This window comes from Chamaea fasciata, unplaced genomic scaffold (genome assembly GCF_029207755.1).
Source record: "Chamaea fasciata isolate MVZ Bird 193981 ecotype frontalis unplaced genomic scaffold, bChaFas1.0.hap1 SCAF_7, whole genome shotgun sequence".
Taxonomy (NCBI): domain Eukaryota; kingdom Metazoa; phylum Chordata; class Aves; order Passeriformes; family Sylviidae; genus Chamaea; species Chamaea fasciata.
In genome coordinates, this window is record NW_027094092.1 from 11,314,864 (window position 1) to 11,331,786 (window position 16,923).

Below are 16,923 nucleotides of genomic sequence, written 5' to 3' on the forward strand. Positions count from 1 at the left end.
CAGCTTCAACCTTTCTGTGATTATTTCAAACATACTTATTTGTCACACCCTGTGGTGGTAAGCTTTTTAAAATTTTCCTTAATCTGGACTATAACTTTGATGCTGTTTTTTGCCCTGCAGTCATAGGCAGAAGCCTAGAGGACACTGAACTCTCTTAAGATTCCTTTCCTGCCCCTGCAGTGCAGTGGATCCATGGGGAGTTGAAAACTGAGCAAATGTGTGGCAGTCAAATGGTCCTCTCTGAAGTCAGTTCCCAGTTCTGCTGGGTTTTAACCAGTAAGGTCAGGATGTCCAATCCTGGGAGTAACAGCTGTGGCAACCCCCATAGCAACCGGGAAACACTGGCAGCAAAAGGCTCCCTGTGTCCTACACGCAGTGATTTCTGCATTCAGACTAAATCCAAGTGGACCAGGTGTATTGTTACCAATAGCTGGTAAGTCTAAAATATTGCTGTGCCAAAGTACTTGGAGTTATCCAGAAAAAGCAGCAGGATTGCCTTTGTCAATGCACTCCTTTGTGTAGAAACAGGAGTCCCTGCTCTGAGCTGAATGGTGTTAAAATGTGCTTTAATGTAGAAGTAATAGTTGCCTTTCTTTGCAAAGTATTACTGATTCCATCTTGCTTTGGTTTATAACAGGAGTTTGTGCAGTTGTGAAATAAGTGGATATATTGTGCTGGTTTTCTGACTTAAATATGAATTTTGCAGCAGTTAATCCACTCTTCTTGCTGGATTTGCTGTGCTAGTTTTCTGAAATTATGTATCTGTCTGGGAGTTTCCATAAAAAAGACTTCCAGATCATATTTCTTAGATAAGGGACAAAATATAATCTAAACATGAGTGCTTAAACTGCATTTTGTAAAATAAATTAAGTACTTGAATTTTATAGGTGTTGAATTTCCATGCAAATTTTATCCTAAGTGTTTCTAAGCAATATTTGAAAAGAAAAAAATTAATGGAAGCTTGTCTACTACATCTTTTGAAATTACCAGAGATAGCATCACATCATTGATCTTACTGTGACAGCCTCTGAATAGTTATCACTTGTCACATCTGAGCATCTCATTCTTTCTCGTTGCAAACCATAATCCTTCTGTTAATAAAGCATGACAGGACAGCTGAAAGATCAAAATATTTCCTCTTAATACATCACTATAAATAAATAACAGGGAAATGTAATCTAACATCAAGTTCAAAACCTGTCACATTTACTCAGCTTGTCAACTTCAGCTGTAATTTCTGTCTCAGCCTGTAAAACAGGGAAGGTTTGGCTGGGTCTGTGTACAAGAAAGCTTTAAAGGAAGAATGTAGACATAAAGAAAGAGAGTTGGGTGTTGCAGAGGGAGACAATTGTTGGAGGGAGGTGAAAGTTATTTTTTTCCTGGGGATTTTCACAGCATTTATAGTTTCCTTGGGTGTTGCTGCCCTTTGTTCAGGTTATCATTTGGGTGAGTGAAGATCACTGAAGTCAGTGATGTGGGCTCATGTGGCCAAATGCCAGTCTGAATGTTTTGAATTCAGTGTTTTTAAACGAAAACAATTAATGAAAATTACTGGGTTCTTGAGGTGCACTGGACAGCATTTGCTTATGTTAGAAATGCCAATCCATTGTCTCTTTTCTTCCAACAGATCACGACTGAGCCCTGCAGGCAGCAGCTTTTCCAAGTATGGCTCGTTTGGAAGGGTCCCTGCCTGGGGGTCACAGGTATTGCAGTGTGAGGCCAGCTTTGGACAAGTCTTCATGTTCCACTGTCATATCCACAGTTATCCCCTGCTGCAGGAGCTCTTTTGTTGTGTATCCTGCCTGGATCGCTGAGCCCCTCGCCCCCCAGAGGTAAAATCAAGTTCCTGGCTAAGTCTGTGATTTGTTTTTTTTTCCCATGATACCTAATAGGATAAACCAGGCTGGTGTGTCAGATTAATAAATTAGCAGCTTGAACATCGTTTGAGCTTTCCCACCCCTGCACTGGCAGTTCTTTAGATGTATTAACTAAAGTTATTTGCTGCCTTGGAGATTATGAAGAGCAAAGCCTGAGTAAGCCTCCTATCAAAGAAACATTCCTTTAATATTATTGGGACAAATAAAAGCATCTTGCATTAGCAGTCATCTTCCATTAAATGTTTCTAATGCTTTGTGACAGGGGATTATTTTCCCAGTTTTGAACTAAAACCTGTCATCAACCAGCAGCTTTGTTGTTTAGTCCTCTGCTTTGCTGTTCCCTGAATGCTTCAGTGTAAACCGTCTGCCCCAGCACTCTGGAGTGCACCTACACTGTGCTCTATGCTCAGATGGATCTTTTCTCCTGATCCAAAGGGTTGCATTGTCTCGCCAGGTGAAGAGCAAAGGGGCTGGTGCAAGTAATGCTGGCCCAGGATTCCAGCATGCTCCTGGCTCACTTCCTGTAAAGCCCAAAGCAAAGAAATCTGAGTAAAAGCAGGCACTGATGTGTTTTTCCCAAGATCAAGGAATTTATCCCAGCACAAGCAAGTTTTCTGTTTCTTCCCACACTGTTTGGCCTGTGGGAGTGCGACAAAATGAGGTGGAGTGTTCCAGTTCTTAAATCTTACAGGATTATTTTTTTTTCATGACCTACAGAATCTGTTTCTTTCAGGGCTGACCCATTTTCTTTTCTTCGAGGTGCCAGTGGATCAGCCACTGCCTCCCCTCCTCTGGCCCAGCATGGAAGAGACTGGGGGAATCAGGAGGCCCAGAGAGCAAGGTGCCTGTGCTGGCTAGAGGGGAACTAGATGGATTTTATTACCCTGGTACAGTAAAAGAGGAGATAGAGGTGAGTGATGGCTGCTGTGTGGGATGTGTAATAGGAAGCAGTCCTCACACATCACCTGAGTTCAGTGTAGCAGTTTTTGGTTCAGCTGATGAGATTAGAGAGCAGATCACCAGGACAGCAGGTGCTTGAGCAGCCTTGTGCTGGTGCTGGGCACTGAGCCAGGCACAGCCAGCCCGAGTGCTGCTGCCAGCAGTGTAGGGGCTGCTGTTATGTGCAGACACAGAACCATCAACAGCACAGGAAAAGGGTTTGTGTTTTGTGTACACATGTCCAGCTTGAGTCAGCCACAGACCAATGGCTCAGGGTCTTTCCAGAAAGGTTAGTGAAAGCTTTAATTCATTGGTTTGTTAACACTTCAAACTTAACACAAAAAAGAGCCTGTTCTTTCTCAAGAACAGGGAAGTACCTCATCTCATGGTTGATGGAAAGCCTCTTGACAGGCCTTAATATAAGAGAAAATAAAAATTCCCAACCCCCCCACCCCGCCAAGAAGAAGAGCTACTGGTGTATGTAATGGGGAAGGATGGGCATGACTGAAGAACAAGTCTGAATGACTTCAGTGTCCCATGTTCCTTGGCACACAGAACGTGGTTTGTGAAATACACTTGTCTATGGCTTTTTCTCTTGGGAAAGAAAATACTGATCCTAGTGGCAGTGAATCTGAACATGTGCTTCACTCATCTTGCATGCAGGTGAGCCTCACAGAGGTTTTTCGGGCTGTCTCAATGCTGAACTAACACTACACACTCCAGCTGCTGTTCAGGCTTGTTTTGCCCTAGTCATGTAGGCACCGAGTGGCCTCCTAGCAAAAGTTGCATTATCTGGGACATTATGGGCTGCTTTTCAGTGGAATTGTTATTTTGTTCCCGGTAACAGAGTGAAAGAGGCATGTTCCTGGTAGAGTTTACCAAACCACTTGTGTCACGTGGAAGGCATCCAGTGTGTGTGCAAAAAACAGGCAAGGATGACATCCTGGAATATGTGAATGGGATGAAGCACTCCTTGCTCCCTGGAGACAGAGTGCTGGCACCCTGGGAGCCAGATAAGGCCAGGTATGGCCCAGGAACTGTCCTCAGAGGCATTGAGACAAGAGATCCCTTACGAGGTAAGGAAAGTGCTGCTCTCTTCCTCTTGTTCCTCTGGCACACCAGTGAGGCTGTCAGGATAAACTCTTGTCAGGGTGCTGCTGCCAGAGAAATTACAGAGCACAGACTACAGCTTAGTGTTGCTCCAAGCTTGCAGGATCTGATGGATATCTGTGTGTAACCTCACCAGTGTGACCCGAAGGAAGTTGTGACCCATAAAAATGTCATCATCTGTGTCCGTGGGTGTAGCTGGAACAAGGCTGTGTCTGCCATGTGCAGGACTGCGGCCTTTTCATGACAGATACAAGTGAGACAACTTCCAGGAAGCATTCATCTGAGCTTAAATGCTCACATTTGTACCAAATGGTACATCTGGGGGTGATTTTATCACCCAGACGTAGGAGATTTCAACAGCTCATTCATTTTTCCTGTGTCTGACAGTCAAGCTCCACTGACTTACCAAAATACTGTTCTCAGAGCAGCACTGCTAACTTTGGCAGCAACAACAAAAATTACTGTCATCGTTTTCTTGTTCATCTGATGACAAATTGGGAGGAATGATGCTGCCAAGCCTGTTGTTTTAGTGATGGTGCCCAGGCTGCCCACTCACCTCTGTGACACTGTGGTGGGGTGTTAGGGGCAAGAATTGATCCTGCCTCTTGACAGGAGTAGAAAATGCATAAAGCAGCAAATGTGATCTGTCTGTGTGCACTGCCCAGGCAGGCCAGCTGCTTAAGGCTGCTTACTTTTTCTCTGAACAGCCTCAGAAGATGAAGAAATTACAGTCCAATTCTGGAATGACAAGCAACTGAAACTGCCCCGTGGTGTGGCTCTGTGGATCCCTCCTAGCCTGTGGGAGAGGATTGTGGAGACAATCTACATGCCCTTCACCAGCAGGGTGAAGCCCAGACCAAATCAGGACACTAGCTCTTGTATTTTTCCCTGCAGTCCTAAGCCAGCCCTGATTCCTGTCGGTGCTGTATGTAGCCTTGCCAAGCGCTGCTTGCTCTGCTCTCCCTGCTGGCCACATTTCCACCACCACTGTGCTGGTGGTATCTGCTGTTCATCAGCCTGGGTGAGGTGCATCTGCTGCTGCCATCCCTGTGCTGCTGCCTGGTGGCCTCTTCCCTCCAGGTCTCTAGCCTTTCAGGACAAAGCTGAAGAGGCAGAGTCCAGCAGTGAGCCCTCTCCACACCATCTAGAACTGAAAGGCACAAAACAAGGAGAAGCTGCAGCTGTGGCAACATCTTCTCCCTCTTCTGATTCAGAGTGGAACCTGAAGCCATCCCTCACTAAGAGTACTGTGGAGGACAGTGCTGTTAACGCAGGCTCTAGCTGTCTTGAAAAGCCCAGGCTAAAAAGTTCTGCAAGACATGAGGGTGAATACTGGGAAAGAATCCACTACAAGTCCCATTCCAGTAATTCAGGTACCTTCAAACAACCCCACAGGGAAGCAGGTGTCAGAGGGGACAAAACCAGAAGTCTTCTGGGCAGGGCAGTTACTTTGCCTGCAGGTTATTGGTATTAATACTGTAAATTTTCATATCAAACTGATACAATTCTTCCTCCTCCCCAATGTTTCTGCTGCCTCATCTGGCTCTTATTTTGGCAACTCATCCCATGGAAAACTACCAGAACAGTTAATTTCATTTGGAAGCACAGATATTCCTCTCTGCTTCCTGTCATTTTCCTATGCCTTTTATGATGCTAACATCTTCATTAACCTGCATAGCTCATCCATTCAGAATAACCTAAAAGAATTCCTTTTGGGCTTAAAGTGCTTATTTCTCTCTTCTGAAATGAATGTTCCTCCATTTCAGTTCTAGTTTCAGTCTTAGATACAATTTTACTCCTTCCCAGGACCTGGAAGTTGTAGCAGCACATGTACAAAGGGCCAGCTGGAATCCAAAGCCATCTCCACTGGGGACACACCCAGTGTGGCCCCAACTCAGCAGAGTGTAATGTTTGAAACCATCGAACAGACTCCCAGAGGGCAACTCACACTGAAAGAAATCCTACGAGACCAAGATTTCCAGCCATCATTGAGGGTAAGGTAATCTGTGTTAATACTGTAGTTATGTAAGCAGGAGGTTTGTTTGAATGGAAAAAAATATTCTTGTAAATGGTTTGGAACCTGGCAAGAAAAATACATTGTTTGTAGCTCAACTGCTTCCTAAAGCTGTCCACCAGTTTTGTGATAGGTAGGAAAGTTCTCCGCTAATGAAACCAAAACAAAAATCCCCAAGCATTAAGAAAGGGCTGAAGCTGCTTGGTAAAATGGAAGCAATTGTCAGTAGCCATGTGAGCATTCAATAATGCAGATTTCAGTTCAGAAACCTGCCAAGTGCCCATTGACATCTACCCAATGAAGTCCTATGTTAAATCCATGGAAAGGTGCTGAGCTCTGCCAATCAAATGGTGAGAGTCACAATTTCTGTCTCTGAGAGATAAAAGCAGATTCTTTGCTAAACAGTCTTTGCAACCAGTTTAAACAGCAGATTCCTACTGTGAAGCTGGGGGATACAGAGTAAGCAAACTGTGTCACAGCTAGGAACAACACCAATACCCTGGGTTTTAGGCCTGCTTTCCCTCGTGCTTTAGAAAAACTTGAAAAAAAAATCAGAACATGAATGCTAAAAAAAGCAAACACAGAAATAAGGGAGAAAACAACTTACTTGAGGAAGAAGGGGAAGATGAAAAGAGAATGTCAGGATTCTGACAGAATCAGTGCTCTGCACAAGAGCAGAAACAGTGCTCTGCACAAACACATTAGGGTACAATTAATAAATTATATACACGAAATCAAATGAAAGCTTCTCTCTACCTTCATGCTCTTGCTAGCTCACTACAAAGTAAAACTTGAAATGTTCTAAATTTGCACGTTTAGAGATGAATCCATTAATAACATGTCATGGTGAACAGAGAATATACAGGAGTACATCTTGTATTCTCACAATTTACTCATTTATTGTATTCTCACAATGTACTCATTTATTTTAAGCAGATGCCAACTTAGCAACTGTAGGGTTCCCACTTTCTGTTCTACTTTATTGTTTAAATAATCATAGTTATATAACTCCACACCTTTGTAATTGATTTCCTAGGAATTTTCAGGCCAGTATGGAGCTCCAGGCAGGCATGCTCTGTATTAGCAGTGTCAGAGTTGTGCACTGAAGTGACATGAGTTGCCTTTCGGTAAAACTAATAAGAAAACAGAATTGTTTCATTCCAGCCTCAAAGCAGCAGCATGAATCACAGTAGTGGATGCAATGTGATAATACAGGGTATAACGACAGAATTTTGTTCCTGTAAAATAGCCCTTGGTGATTTTAAACCCAGGAGATCCATTGCTACTCTGAGATAGCTGAAGCAGTTTTATCACATAATACAGGCTGCATCAGAAATGGCTTGCAGCAAACAAGGAGAGTTAAAGGACAGGCTTCCCAGAGGTACTCTCTGGGGGGCTGATGTCCCCTCACTGCAGTCAACAAAATCCTCCTGACTTCTGAAGTAGAAAAGTTTTTAATCTAAGCCTAACAGCTTCTGGAAATCCTTTGGTCTTGCTGTCCAATTGTATGTTTCAGCTGTAAAGTTTGTACTAGCACAGAAAATAGACCATTATTAAAGTTACGTGAGGCAGAGGTACAGCCAGCAAAGCAGCAGTTAACAAAGGCACTGATGCTTTATTTAGACCAGACTTCTGAGGGATTTGTTTTCTGTCCTCCAGGAAGAAGGCTCTGCAGCATCAGGAAAACAGAGATATAAAGCAGTATCAGATGATAAATGTAAAGTGACTTGTGTTGAAGATGACAAACCTGATGTTATAGACCCTGTCAGAGCTCACTTGCAACAAAGCAGAGAGACATGATCAACCAAAATTCAGTACATGTACAGCTGATCAAGTTCAGGGGCCGAAATTTCAGCTGAAATTTTCAACTTTTTCTATCAATGTTATCATTTCTATCAATGTTATGTTTTTTTAAAGAAATCAAGTTCTGATTTAGGTACTGTCTCAGTAGATTATCTTTATGGGTGACTATATAATTTTAATAAGTGAGAAACTCTATTTTCACCCACATCAGACTTGAACATCCTCATTCTTTATTCCAAAGTGCTACAATAAATTCCTAACTATTTGGACTTGACTTTACAGTTCTGGAGAGATCAAATGAACTAGTATGAGCACTAGAACCTGAACAGATGCACAGCAAGAGTCCAATAAACCTCCCATTTGTCTACAGTTCTCTGGAGTGAGCCACAGAAATTCAGCAAAGCAGTTTCTGTCTGTAGAAAAGCCAGGAGGAATGGAGAAACAATACAAGCTGACAGCTGAAAGAATTTTTTGGGGGATTGAAGCACAAGCAAAAGTAGCCAGAGGCTAAAGGACCTGCTGCCATAGATACAAACAACAAAATGATTAGCATTCAAGCCACCAATTTTTATATTCTGATTCAAAGGAACTGAAACCTTAATCCTATCAGCTACAAAAAGATGAGAGATCTATATAGATCACATCACTAATTCTAAACATGGAATCTAGTCCTTTGGGAAAATTAAGCATCCAGGGAGTTTTGGTAGTGGGACTGCTCATGTTTAAAGCATATGAACTGAGCCATAAGCTGCAGTGTGCAGTTGCTCAGCAGTAAATTGGGTAATTTAGGGTACCCCACCAGCCCTCAGGAAAGGGTTTTAGTGTGGTCTGCAAAGCCTACAAAGAGACAGAACTTGAATCAACAGCTCATGTGCCTAGACTGTACACCTGACATGTATTTTAGCACATTTCTGAGTTGGGGTTCTAGGTAGTGAATTTCATTTGCATTTCATTTCTTTACCAGACTACTAAAAGTACAGATAGCAGAGTGGCTTGTGAGGCAGCTGCTTTAAAATCAGTGCCAGCCTACAGAAGCTAATGTACACCCACATTCATACCACATGGATCATGCTCTCTCTGGTCAACACTGATTCTCTCAGAGGATAATACAAAAGAAGCTGTCATCACAAAGGCTTGATCATGTATTTTATTCCACTGATTGTATCTTTAATTGTTTAGAGCAGAAGAATCTGGAATTACAGTCACATAATTGGATTTAAAAGACACACAATGTACAAATATTTATAAAAATCAGTGTACAAAGTGGGCTGCATATAATTGAATTAAGTAGAAAACAAATATACAGGCCATAAAAATGGAGTCCCAAAGAGGAAGCTACTATTAAAGTGCTAACAAGAAAAATATATTTATAGCTCATTACATGCATTTAAAAGAGCCTCATGTTTTATTTCTGCTATTGCCAGGAAACAAATATCACAGAACAAAAGTTACATCAATAGTTTGTCCTGCATTGACATCTACTACATGGGTTTGTTCCACCATGTCTTCTGAGATTGCTGTGACAGAATAGGTGCCAGGAGAAACTTCAATGTAGAAGTCTTTGGTAGGTCTTCTGGGCTTTAAGAAAAAAAAAAAAAAAAAAAAAGACACCCAAACTATGTAATTGGTTAGTTATCTTAGATTATCCCCCCAAAAATAATTGAATTTGGGTAAAAAAATTACATTTCAACTGCTATATAAACGTACTAAGATTTTTTAAGACATATAGAAGGTAGTGCTAACAAAACTGTAAAATGTTTCTGTCAGTTAAAAAATTAGCAAGTGCCATACTCAAAGTATTTCAGCTAATGTTTCAATCGGTAGAAGTAATCACTGTGCTGTAATTTACATCTTACAAAACTGAAATTTACCAACCTAGACAGTTGGTATTCCCAGGGAATTCCCATTCCCTATACCAAGGGTGCTCTCACTAATTTATCCTGTGGTACAGATTCAGTGTTTCTCATCTTTTGTGGCTTTGAAGTTCCTGAAATTGATTTGCTGAGGTGTTAAGCTTTGAAAAATAGAAACAGATTTCTTCTCCTTGAGGAACAGCAGTCTTCAGAGAGCCTGTGGGAGGACCAAGTGCAAGAATGCCACAATCTGGTTTCTAATTAATTGTGCAAGTCTCTGTATGCCCATTTGACTGCCTATACATATATTATGACTGTGAATTGGTTAGTCTTCTGTGCCATCAAGGTCTCCAGCTCTGTCACAATTTTTAACCTGCTTGATTCAAAGTGATAAAAGAAATGCTAGCAAATACCTCCACTTAAAACCAAAGTATTCTATACACTTACAATTTGCTGGGAAGTTTGAGCTTTGCTGTGTTTTCTGGAACCTTCAGTCCTCTGGAAAGAAAAAGATAATTATTTTCTAATGATCCAGCACACAAAGCAAATCCAGGCCAAGGGAGGGGATGCTTTAGGCTCATGAAATTTCCCCCTCCACAAAAGGCACTGATTGGTGCCACATGAAGTGACTCTGCCTTCCCCCAACCCAACACAGGCTTGGATCAGTCCAGGTATTTTTACATCCATAAGGTCAACCTATGTACATGAGTGTGAGTGTCACAGACATCAGGTGGAAAACAAATGCCCCAGAGCAGGGGAAGGAATAACCTTTCATCAAAACCAGAAGTACCTGCTTACCTTTTCTTCTGTGGAATGTGTCCTTCCTACTGCCTTGCCATGGTATTTGCAGAAATGTTGGATTTCATTCTCTTTGCACTTGTTGGTTGCTGTAGCACCATAGTACCTCTGGACAGCAACAGAAACAGAAAATATCATGTGGAAAGTATCAAACCATACTAGCAGCTACTGCAGCTTTACAACTGAAAGTAGAACTACACAGATACTGATGCTGTGTACTAACTGGCTGGTTTGTTCTCTGTGAGGGTGAAAGCAATGCCTGTACCTCCAAAGGCCACCGGCCTTCTGGTACAGGACTCTATCAGACAGGCCTGATTTTAGATGCCTCTTTCCTGACACAATATTTGAGGCAGGGACTCTGACACCTAAGAACTGAATTCATGAGGATGTCAGAAGGAAATGCCTGCCTGATCAGGCTGGTCAAGAAAAGCCCTGGTGGAAGAAGGCATAGTTTATGGGTCCTTAAGAAGACATGTATGCAAGCCAGGTGCTCTGCAAGCCAGTCAGTGAAGATGGGTTCTGCAGGGCATATGCAGCAGCAGTGCTCTAAAAGCAGAATATGTTAATACTGAAAAATGAGTCAGTAACGAAGCTGAAGTGTCCTCAAGGCTGGTACCATTTTCACAGCAGTTTTGAGAAGTGTATTTAAGACCACAGCAGCCTTCTTGTGGTTCCACTGCAGACGTACTGGCATCTTCCCCACTGCAAATTAAACTCTTAAGTACAGTTCTGCTGCCATCTGTTGTCACCACAGAATTCCTCCCAAGGTTACCTTTTTGATCATAGGGACCAAAAAGGTCCAAAATATCTTTTATTTCACTGATGCTTTTCTTGTCCCTGACTGTCAAGACTAAATGTAACAAATAAAAGGCAAATAGCAATTCTTATTTCCAAATCTACTGCTGTATTATTCCTTGAGCTTCAGCACAAATCAACAGATCTGGTTGCTTGTATTGCAGTTTCTGTGAAGCTACAAAATATATCAAATACTCTGACCTGGTGCATAATGCCTCACAGAGCATCTCTTTTACATGATGGCACAGAGCAAAGAAATTAAATCCAACTTTTGGTGAGGAATGGGTAAATTTTGATCCCTTAGTAACCCCAAACATCTCATCTTAAACTACAACTGCTTGCATTCAAGTGCCTAAATGGCTGTGTTCAGCTGTGGATTTTTATTTGCACTTTGTAAACTTTATCCATGAACTTATGGGTCTGACAATTCCCCCCTTTTATGACTTCTTCTCTACAGAAATGACTGAAGCAGTACTGTTTTGGCATAAATGTGGAAGCTATCCACTGCTTGTTCCAGCTTTAATACTTTTAACAGGGCACAAGATAGACCCAAAGAATAATTTACATTGGAAAACATCCTTAGGATCATAGAGTCCAACTGTAAACTTAGCACTGCCAAGTCACTGATAAGGATGAGTCTTGATACTCTCTGTTTCATCTTGTGTAAAACTCTATTATTCTGCCCCAGTTGTTTTAGGATTAACTGGTTACTGTGTATGTAGTGCCTTGAAATTATAAAGGAGTTGCTGAAGAGCTAATCACTTGGTGTGCTGAAGTACTGTTTAGTTTAATTGCAGACTCGGGCTCTATATTAGCCCTGCAGGCAGTGAGCTCCCTGCTGTGTTAGGATAACAGATCCCAAAGGGCACGAACTGCAGTGGAATTCTCAGAGACTTCAAAGCAGTAGCTGGGCTGCAGGGCTGTGCTCACAAGGATGGGCTGGCAGAGGTTGGCTCCCAGTGTGCCCACCCAGCAGAGCAATGACACCTGCCAGCCAGAGCCAGCACCAGAACAGTGAGCTGTGCATCCGTACACCGAACCTCTCAACTTCTACTCATCACAAAGAACTGAGCCCATGCTCCTTACCCAGTAGCAACATCCCAAATCCAGTTTGACCTGGTTTTGTCTGGGATAGAGCAAGTTCTCCCCCTAGCAGCTGGCATAGTGCTGTGTTTTGGATTTAGCTTGAGCATAGTTTCGATAACAAATGATGTTTGGGTTACTGTTGAGTAGTGCTCACCCTAAGTCAAGGACTTTTCTCCTGCTCTGCCACTGGGGATATGCAGAAAAAACTGGGAGGGAGCAGGGCTGTGACAGCTGACCCAAACTAGCCAAAAGGAAATTCCATACCATGGAATGTCATGTATATAAACAGGGAGAGTTGTCTGAGGGGCTGACTGCTGTTTGGGGACTGGCTGGGCATTGGTCAGTGAGTGGTGAGCAACTGTATTGTGCATTACTTGTTCTTCCTGGGTTTTATTTCTCTCTCCCCTTTTCACCACCATTATTACTGTTATTATCATTGGCATTATCTATTTTACTTTGTTTCAATTAATAAACTGTTCTTATCTCAACCCACGAGTTTTATTTTCTCCAAATTATTCTCCCCATCCTGCCAGGGGAGGTGGGCAGGGAGGGAGTGAGCTGTATGGTGTTTAGTTGCTAGTGGGGTTAAATCACAACAGCAACACTGTGTATGGGGCGGGGTTTAACTCTAAATTCCAAACAAATGCAGGACACAAAGCATCTCTTCACTTGAGATCTAAACTCTCCCTTATTTCCACCCCCTGGAGCAGGATGTCAGCCAGCATGAGCGGCTCACAGTCCCCTGACAACTACAAAAGTTTACTATGTCATAGGGCCATTTCCCAGCAGAGATACTTTGGAGCACTGGAAACATTCCATACCTTGTGACACAATGTATTTTGTGACGTCACTTGACATTTCTGTCTCTCTAAACATACTTCCTTTCCACTAAGAAATGGAGAAACCTGCTAAAATCTGTACCGGGCTCCTGGTACTGTCAATAGAAAATGCAGATAGTTGTGGTTAGCAGCCAAGGTGGTACCGGCTCAGCCGGTAAGGACAACATCGGTGAGGATGTACCCTGCCACAGGATGCTGAATGCCCCAAATTTCTTCATCTCGGCCGGCACCACAGGCCCACTGGCTGAACCCTCGCCGTACAACGAGCAAACCTGAAGCCTAATTTTTGCAGTAAAAGCAGTGAGGCCTCTGGCAGGCATATCGTGAACATTCCCCTTTGGACGAGTCCGGGGGTGACCCCTCACCTCGCATTCCTTTGAGACTCCTTTCATCAGCTTCTTAATCGAAGCGAACGCTGCACTGAGGCGTTCCCGGTCTTCGTCCTGCAACGAGAGACATTCCCGGTCACTCGGCGTGCCGCCCGCCGCTTAGAGCCCGAGGCTGGCGGGGCACTGTGCCGCAGAGCCCTGGGGGCACCTGGCGGGGCGGGCGGCTCGGCGCGGCGCCGTGTCCGGGCTGGCCCGCGGCCCGTGCGGAGACGGATCTCCGCGCATCTCTGTGTATCTCCAGGTCTGTGTCCGTGTCTGTCTCTGTGTCCGCGGGAGCGCGCACCGCGCCGGTCGGGAGCGCGCCCGCCGCGCGCCGCTGGGCGCGCTCCAGCACATGGCGCGCCAGCCCCGCCGTGCCCCCCGCCTCCATCCCGCTGCCGCCGCACTGCGCAGGCGCCGCCGCCCCGCCCCGCTGGGGGCGCCCCCGGCCCGGCCCGGCCCCGCCCTCAGCCCGCCCCGGCCGGGGGCACCGGGGCAGCTCCCGCCGGGACGCGGCCCTACCGGCGGCTCGGGGGCTTTGTTCGTCCCTTACGCCCGCGGTAACGCAGGAGAGGCGCGTCCGGACAGGCTTTCCCTGAAAGGGTCAGTGAGGTGCCCCCGGGCGCTGCTCCCCGGATGTCGCCGCTGTGCGAACGGGGAAGAGCCCGTAGAAGCCGGAGGGGCCGAGCCCCGCCGCGCCCCGTGCTCTCTAGCGGGAAGCGGTGCTGCCCGCTGCTTTTTTGTTAAAGTGTTGCGGTAGGAGCTCTCGGCGGCAGTAGGTGGCGATGGCCGGCCGAGTGACGCCTGTGGGTCAGCGGGCAGGGCTGCGCACCCGTGGCATCCGCCCCCCGAAGGAAAGCCCGTTCGCCTGGGCCCCTGCGAGCGGGATCTGCCAAACGAGCCGGTCCTCTCCGTGCGAGCTGGGTCTGTCCCAGGAGGGCAGTGCCAGGCTGCGGTCACCGCCCGGAGTCCCCCGAGAGGCTTGAGAGGCGGCTGTGGCTGTGTGGGAGTAGAGCCGCTTTGAGCCTTCGCTAACCTCGTGTGCGCCGAGGTGACAGCAGTAAGGGAAAATAAGCACAAAAACATTCTTTAAGTCCCAAATGGCCAGTGTTAACGTGGAGGCCCTGATCCTTCAAGTCCTTCATTCTTGTTGAGAGCTTTGCTAGTTGTAATCTCTTTGACAAGCAAGAAAAATAATCCTCTCCTAGTTTACATTTTATTGTCATCTCCCAGTTGCTTAAGCAGAGCAACAGCCAGCCCCCACAACAAACAAGCCCTTCACAGGTTGCTTGTTCATTAAGGAATTGAAAGCCCCCATTCAGTGTTCAAATCCAGCTTAATTTTAAGTGTGGTCTCCTGTACTCAAAAGAAAATTTAGGCAAGTTGCTGGAGTGCTTGAGGTCTAGGGAGCTGAATGCAACATAAAGGGGGGAGAAAAATAATATTTGATAAAAGCAATGTTAGTGTGTTTGATGTGGCGGAGAAGCAGCCAGAACAGACTGCTTCCTGCTTAATTGGAAGTTGAACATCTTTGTTTGCATCATGCAATGGTCTCCTGGAGAGGTGAGTGGGTTTGCCATGTTGCTGCTCTTGTGAAATAGACTTGGAAAGGCTTCCTATGTCGTTTCCATAACACGGAGAGAAAACTATGTTCATTTTTTATTCCTGCTAGGTACTTGTAGCAGTAGCATGTTGTTCAGGAGATAAATTATTCCTGTTGTGTTGAAATTTAAACTCCCACCATTTTTTTGATGTTTGGTGACACAGTACTCCTTTTGCAGCTGAGTAAATACATCTGTCCCAAGAAGGTTGACAGCTGAGACAGCTTTTTGCTTTGAAACACACATTCACATCAGAGCCCAGATGAGAGCTACCCTTATTTCCTGTGCATTCATTCTTTTGAAATATAATGGAGGTTTGTGAAATGCTGGGCATTTCCACCAGATTCCTCGTTGTGTGGGATGATGGATCAGAACATCTGAAGACAATGTATTTCATTTTGCTGGTGAGGTGGCAAAAGCCAGGAATAGTTTATCCTGAGTGCTTGGTTTTGGGCTCAGGGAAGTATCCTTGAGTAGGAAAACTCGTAAGCATTTGCCTGATGCTAAACACTATTTTGCTTCCATTTCAGTCAAAGGAAAGAAAGCCAGCAAGTGCTTAAAAGTTCCAGAAATGTGTAGTGCTAGTATTCATATTTCAAATTGCAAAATACACGTTGCTCCTTAGTTTTCTTCTGTACCTAACATAATTTGGTTAATCTATTGTGAGGTGAGTTGTTTTATCAATGCCTACATAGTACTTCAAGATCTAGGAGCAGTCTCTGTATTTTGCAATACTCATGGTCCTGCTAAGAGCTGGCATCCTGCCTCTTCTGTATCATTTTATACCAAACGTTTTGAGTGTGTTTCTCATCTACCAGACCGTCAGAAGCCGTGGACACGTGTGCCAGGGTGGTGGCCCGCACGATGCTGTTGGTTGCCTGCGTAGACAATATGCCATGCAGGGACTTTCTTCACCCCTGATATGCACGGTGCCCTGGGCACGTCGGGCTCCGCTGCCCGGGGAGCCGAGCATTCCTCTGCCGGGAGCTGCTCCCGGGGGGCTGGCTGGGAACCAAGGCACCCGGCAGGAAGCTCGGAGCACGCCGCTGCCTCCCTCGCCCTCCACAGGTGCTGTTAGTGCGATCTACCCGCGGAGCTCGGCAAGGCCGGGAGCTCCCCGGTTCGCAGCTCCCCGATGGAGCCGTCTGCCCCGCACCGGGCGCAGGAAGCGCGCCTCCCGCACTCCTCCTTCCTTCCGCTCTGCCCCGCAAGCGGCTCCGCGCCGGGAGGAGCCCAGCGCTCGTAGTGTTTTAAATAAAAACCATGCGGTATCGCCCCTCCGGGGGAGAGAGAAGGAAGGTTGTCAGTCGGGGGCTCCGTCCTCCCCTCCTCCTCCTCCTCCTCCTGTGCCCATCGCATCTCCCCGCGGACCAGCCGGCCCTGCCCGGCTGCTCCCCTCCTTCCCGCCTGTCCGGGACGCCGGTTTGGGGCTGGGGGTGGGTGCGGCACCCACCCCTCCCGGGGACTGGGGCCGAGCGCTGCCGGCGGGAGCGGTGGCTCGGCAGCCCGGGGCTGCAGCCCGGGCCGGGCTGCGCTGCGCTGGGGGAAGCAGGTTTCTTTGTTGGCTGCCGGGTGACTGGTTCCCATTAATCTCCCGCACTGGTCGTGGCCGTCTCCACTTCCTGCCTTTGCATACTTCTCTCTCCCTCGATCTGAGTCCCTTCCCACCCCCTTCCCTCCCCCCTTTCTTTCCCTCTTCCCAGCTTCTCCAAAAAAGCTACAATCGCCCGGGCTGCGGGACGGGGGCTGCAGGCGGCCGGCGGAGGGAGCGCATCCCTGCGCGCCTCGGTAAGGACCGGGGAGCCGCGCTGCCGGGCGGTGGTCGCCTCCAGGGCCCCGG

At 46.0% G+C, this 16,923-nt stretch overlaps 3 protein-coding genes across 4 annotated transcripts in view; 2 read left to right on the forward strand and 1 right to left on the reverse strand.

Moving 5' to 3' along the window:
- The first annotated feature begins 1,665 nt into the window (after positions 1-1,665).
- CUNH11orf16 (chromosome unknown C11orf16 homolog) lies at positions 1,666-7,768 on the forward strand. Its single transcript, XM_066186858.1, has 6 exons — positions 1,666-1,832; positions 2,637-2,787; positions 3,664-3,892; positions 4,634-5,299; positions 5,733-5,920; positions 7,600-7,768. Exons 1-6 carry the CDS (start codon positions 1,666-1,668, stop codon positions 7,738-7,740), a joined length of 1,542 nt encoding a protein of 513 aa, XP_066042955.1. The 3' UTR covers positions 7,741-7,768.
- A 1,104-nt stretch (positions 7,769-8,872) lies between these two features.
- AKIP1 (A-kinase interacting protein 1) lies at positions 8,873-13,877 on the reverse strand. Its single transcript, XM_066187564.1, has 5 exons — positions 13,652-13,877; positions 13,480-13,557; positions 10,395-10,502; positions 10,044-10,094; positions 8,873-9,321 (listed from the first exon to the last, which is right to left on the reverse strand). The coding sequence occupies exons 1-5, from the start codon at positions 13,871-13,873 to the stop codon at positions 9,178-9,180; spliced, it is 603 nt and encodes a 200-aa protein (XP_066043661.1). The 5' UTR covers positions 13,874-13,877; the 3' UTR covers positions 8,873-9,177.
- A 1,121-nt stretch (positions 13,878-14,998) lies between these two features.
- Positions 14,999-16,923, forward strand: part of DENND2B (DENN domain containing 2B) — a 152,970-nt gene continuing 151,045 nt past the window's right edge. The window contains exon 1 of one of the 2 annotated variants that reach the window (XM_066187560.1): positions 14,999-15,045. The gene's annotated coding sequence lies outside the window, so the exon portion shown is untranslated. Of the gene's footprint in view, positions 15,046-16,715; positions 16,872-16,923 lie in introns of those variants that run through there. The other variant, XM_066187558.1, reaches the window with a different exon arrangement.

Bases quoted from the DNA above. Each gene is read 5' to 3' on its own strand.
- CUNH11orf16 (XM_066186858.1), top strand. From the start codon at position 1,666: ATGGCTCGTTTGGAAGGGTCCCTGCCTGGGGGTCACAGGTATTGCAGT. The intron at 5,300-5,732 runs GTACCTTCAAAC...ACTCCTTCCCAG, and splicing joins GTCCCATTCCAGTAATTCAG to GACCTGGAAGTTGTAGCAGC. The intron at 5,921-7,599 runs GTAAGGTAATCT...TCTGTCCTCCAG, and splicing joins ATTTCCAGCCATCATTGAGG to GAAGAAGGCTCTGCAGCATC.
- AKIP1 (XM_066187564.1), bottom strand. From the start codon at position 13,873: ATGGAGGCGGGGGGCACGGCGGGGCTGGCGCGCCATGTGCTGGAGCGC. The intron at 10,503-13,479 runs GTGAGGGGTCAC...GTTGCTGTCCAG, and splicing joins GAGTCTCAAAGGAATGCGAG to AGGTACTATGGTGCTACAGC. The intron at 9,322-10,043 runs GTAAGTGTATAG...TTTTTCTTAAAG, and splicing joins CTCAAACTTCCCAGCAAATT to CCCAGAAGACCTACCAAAGA.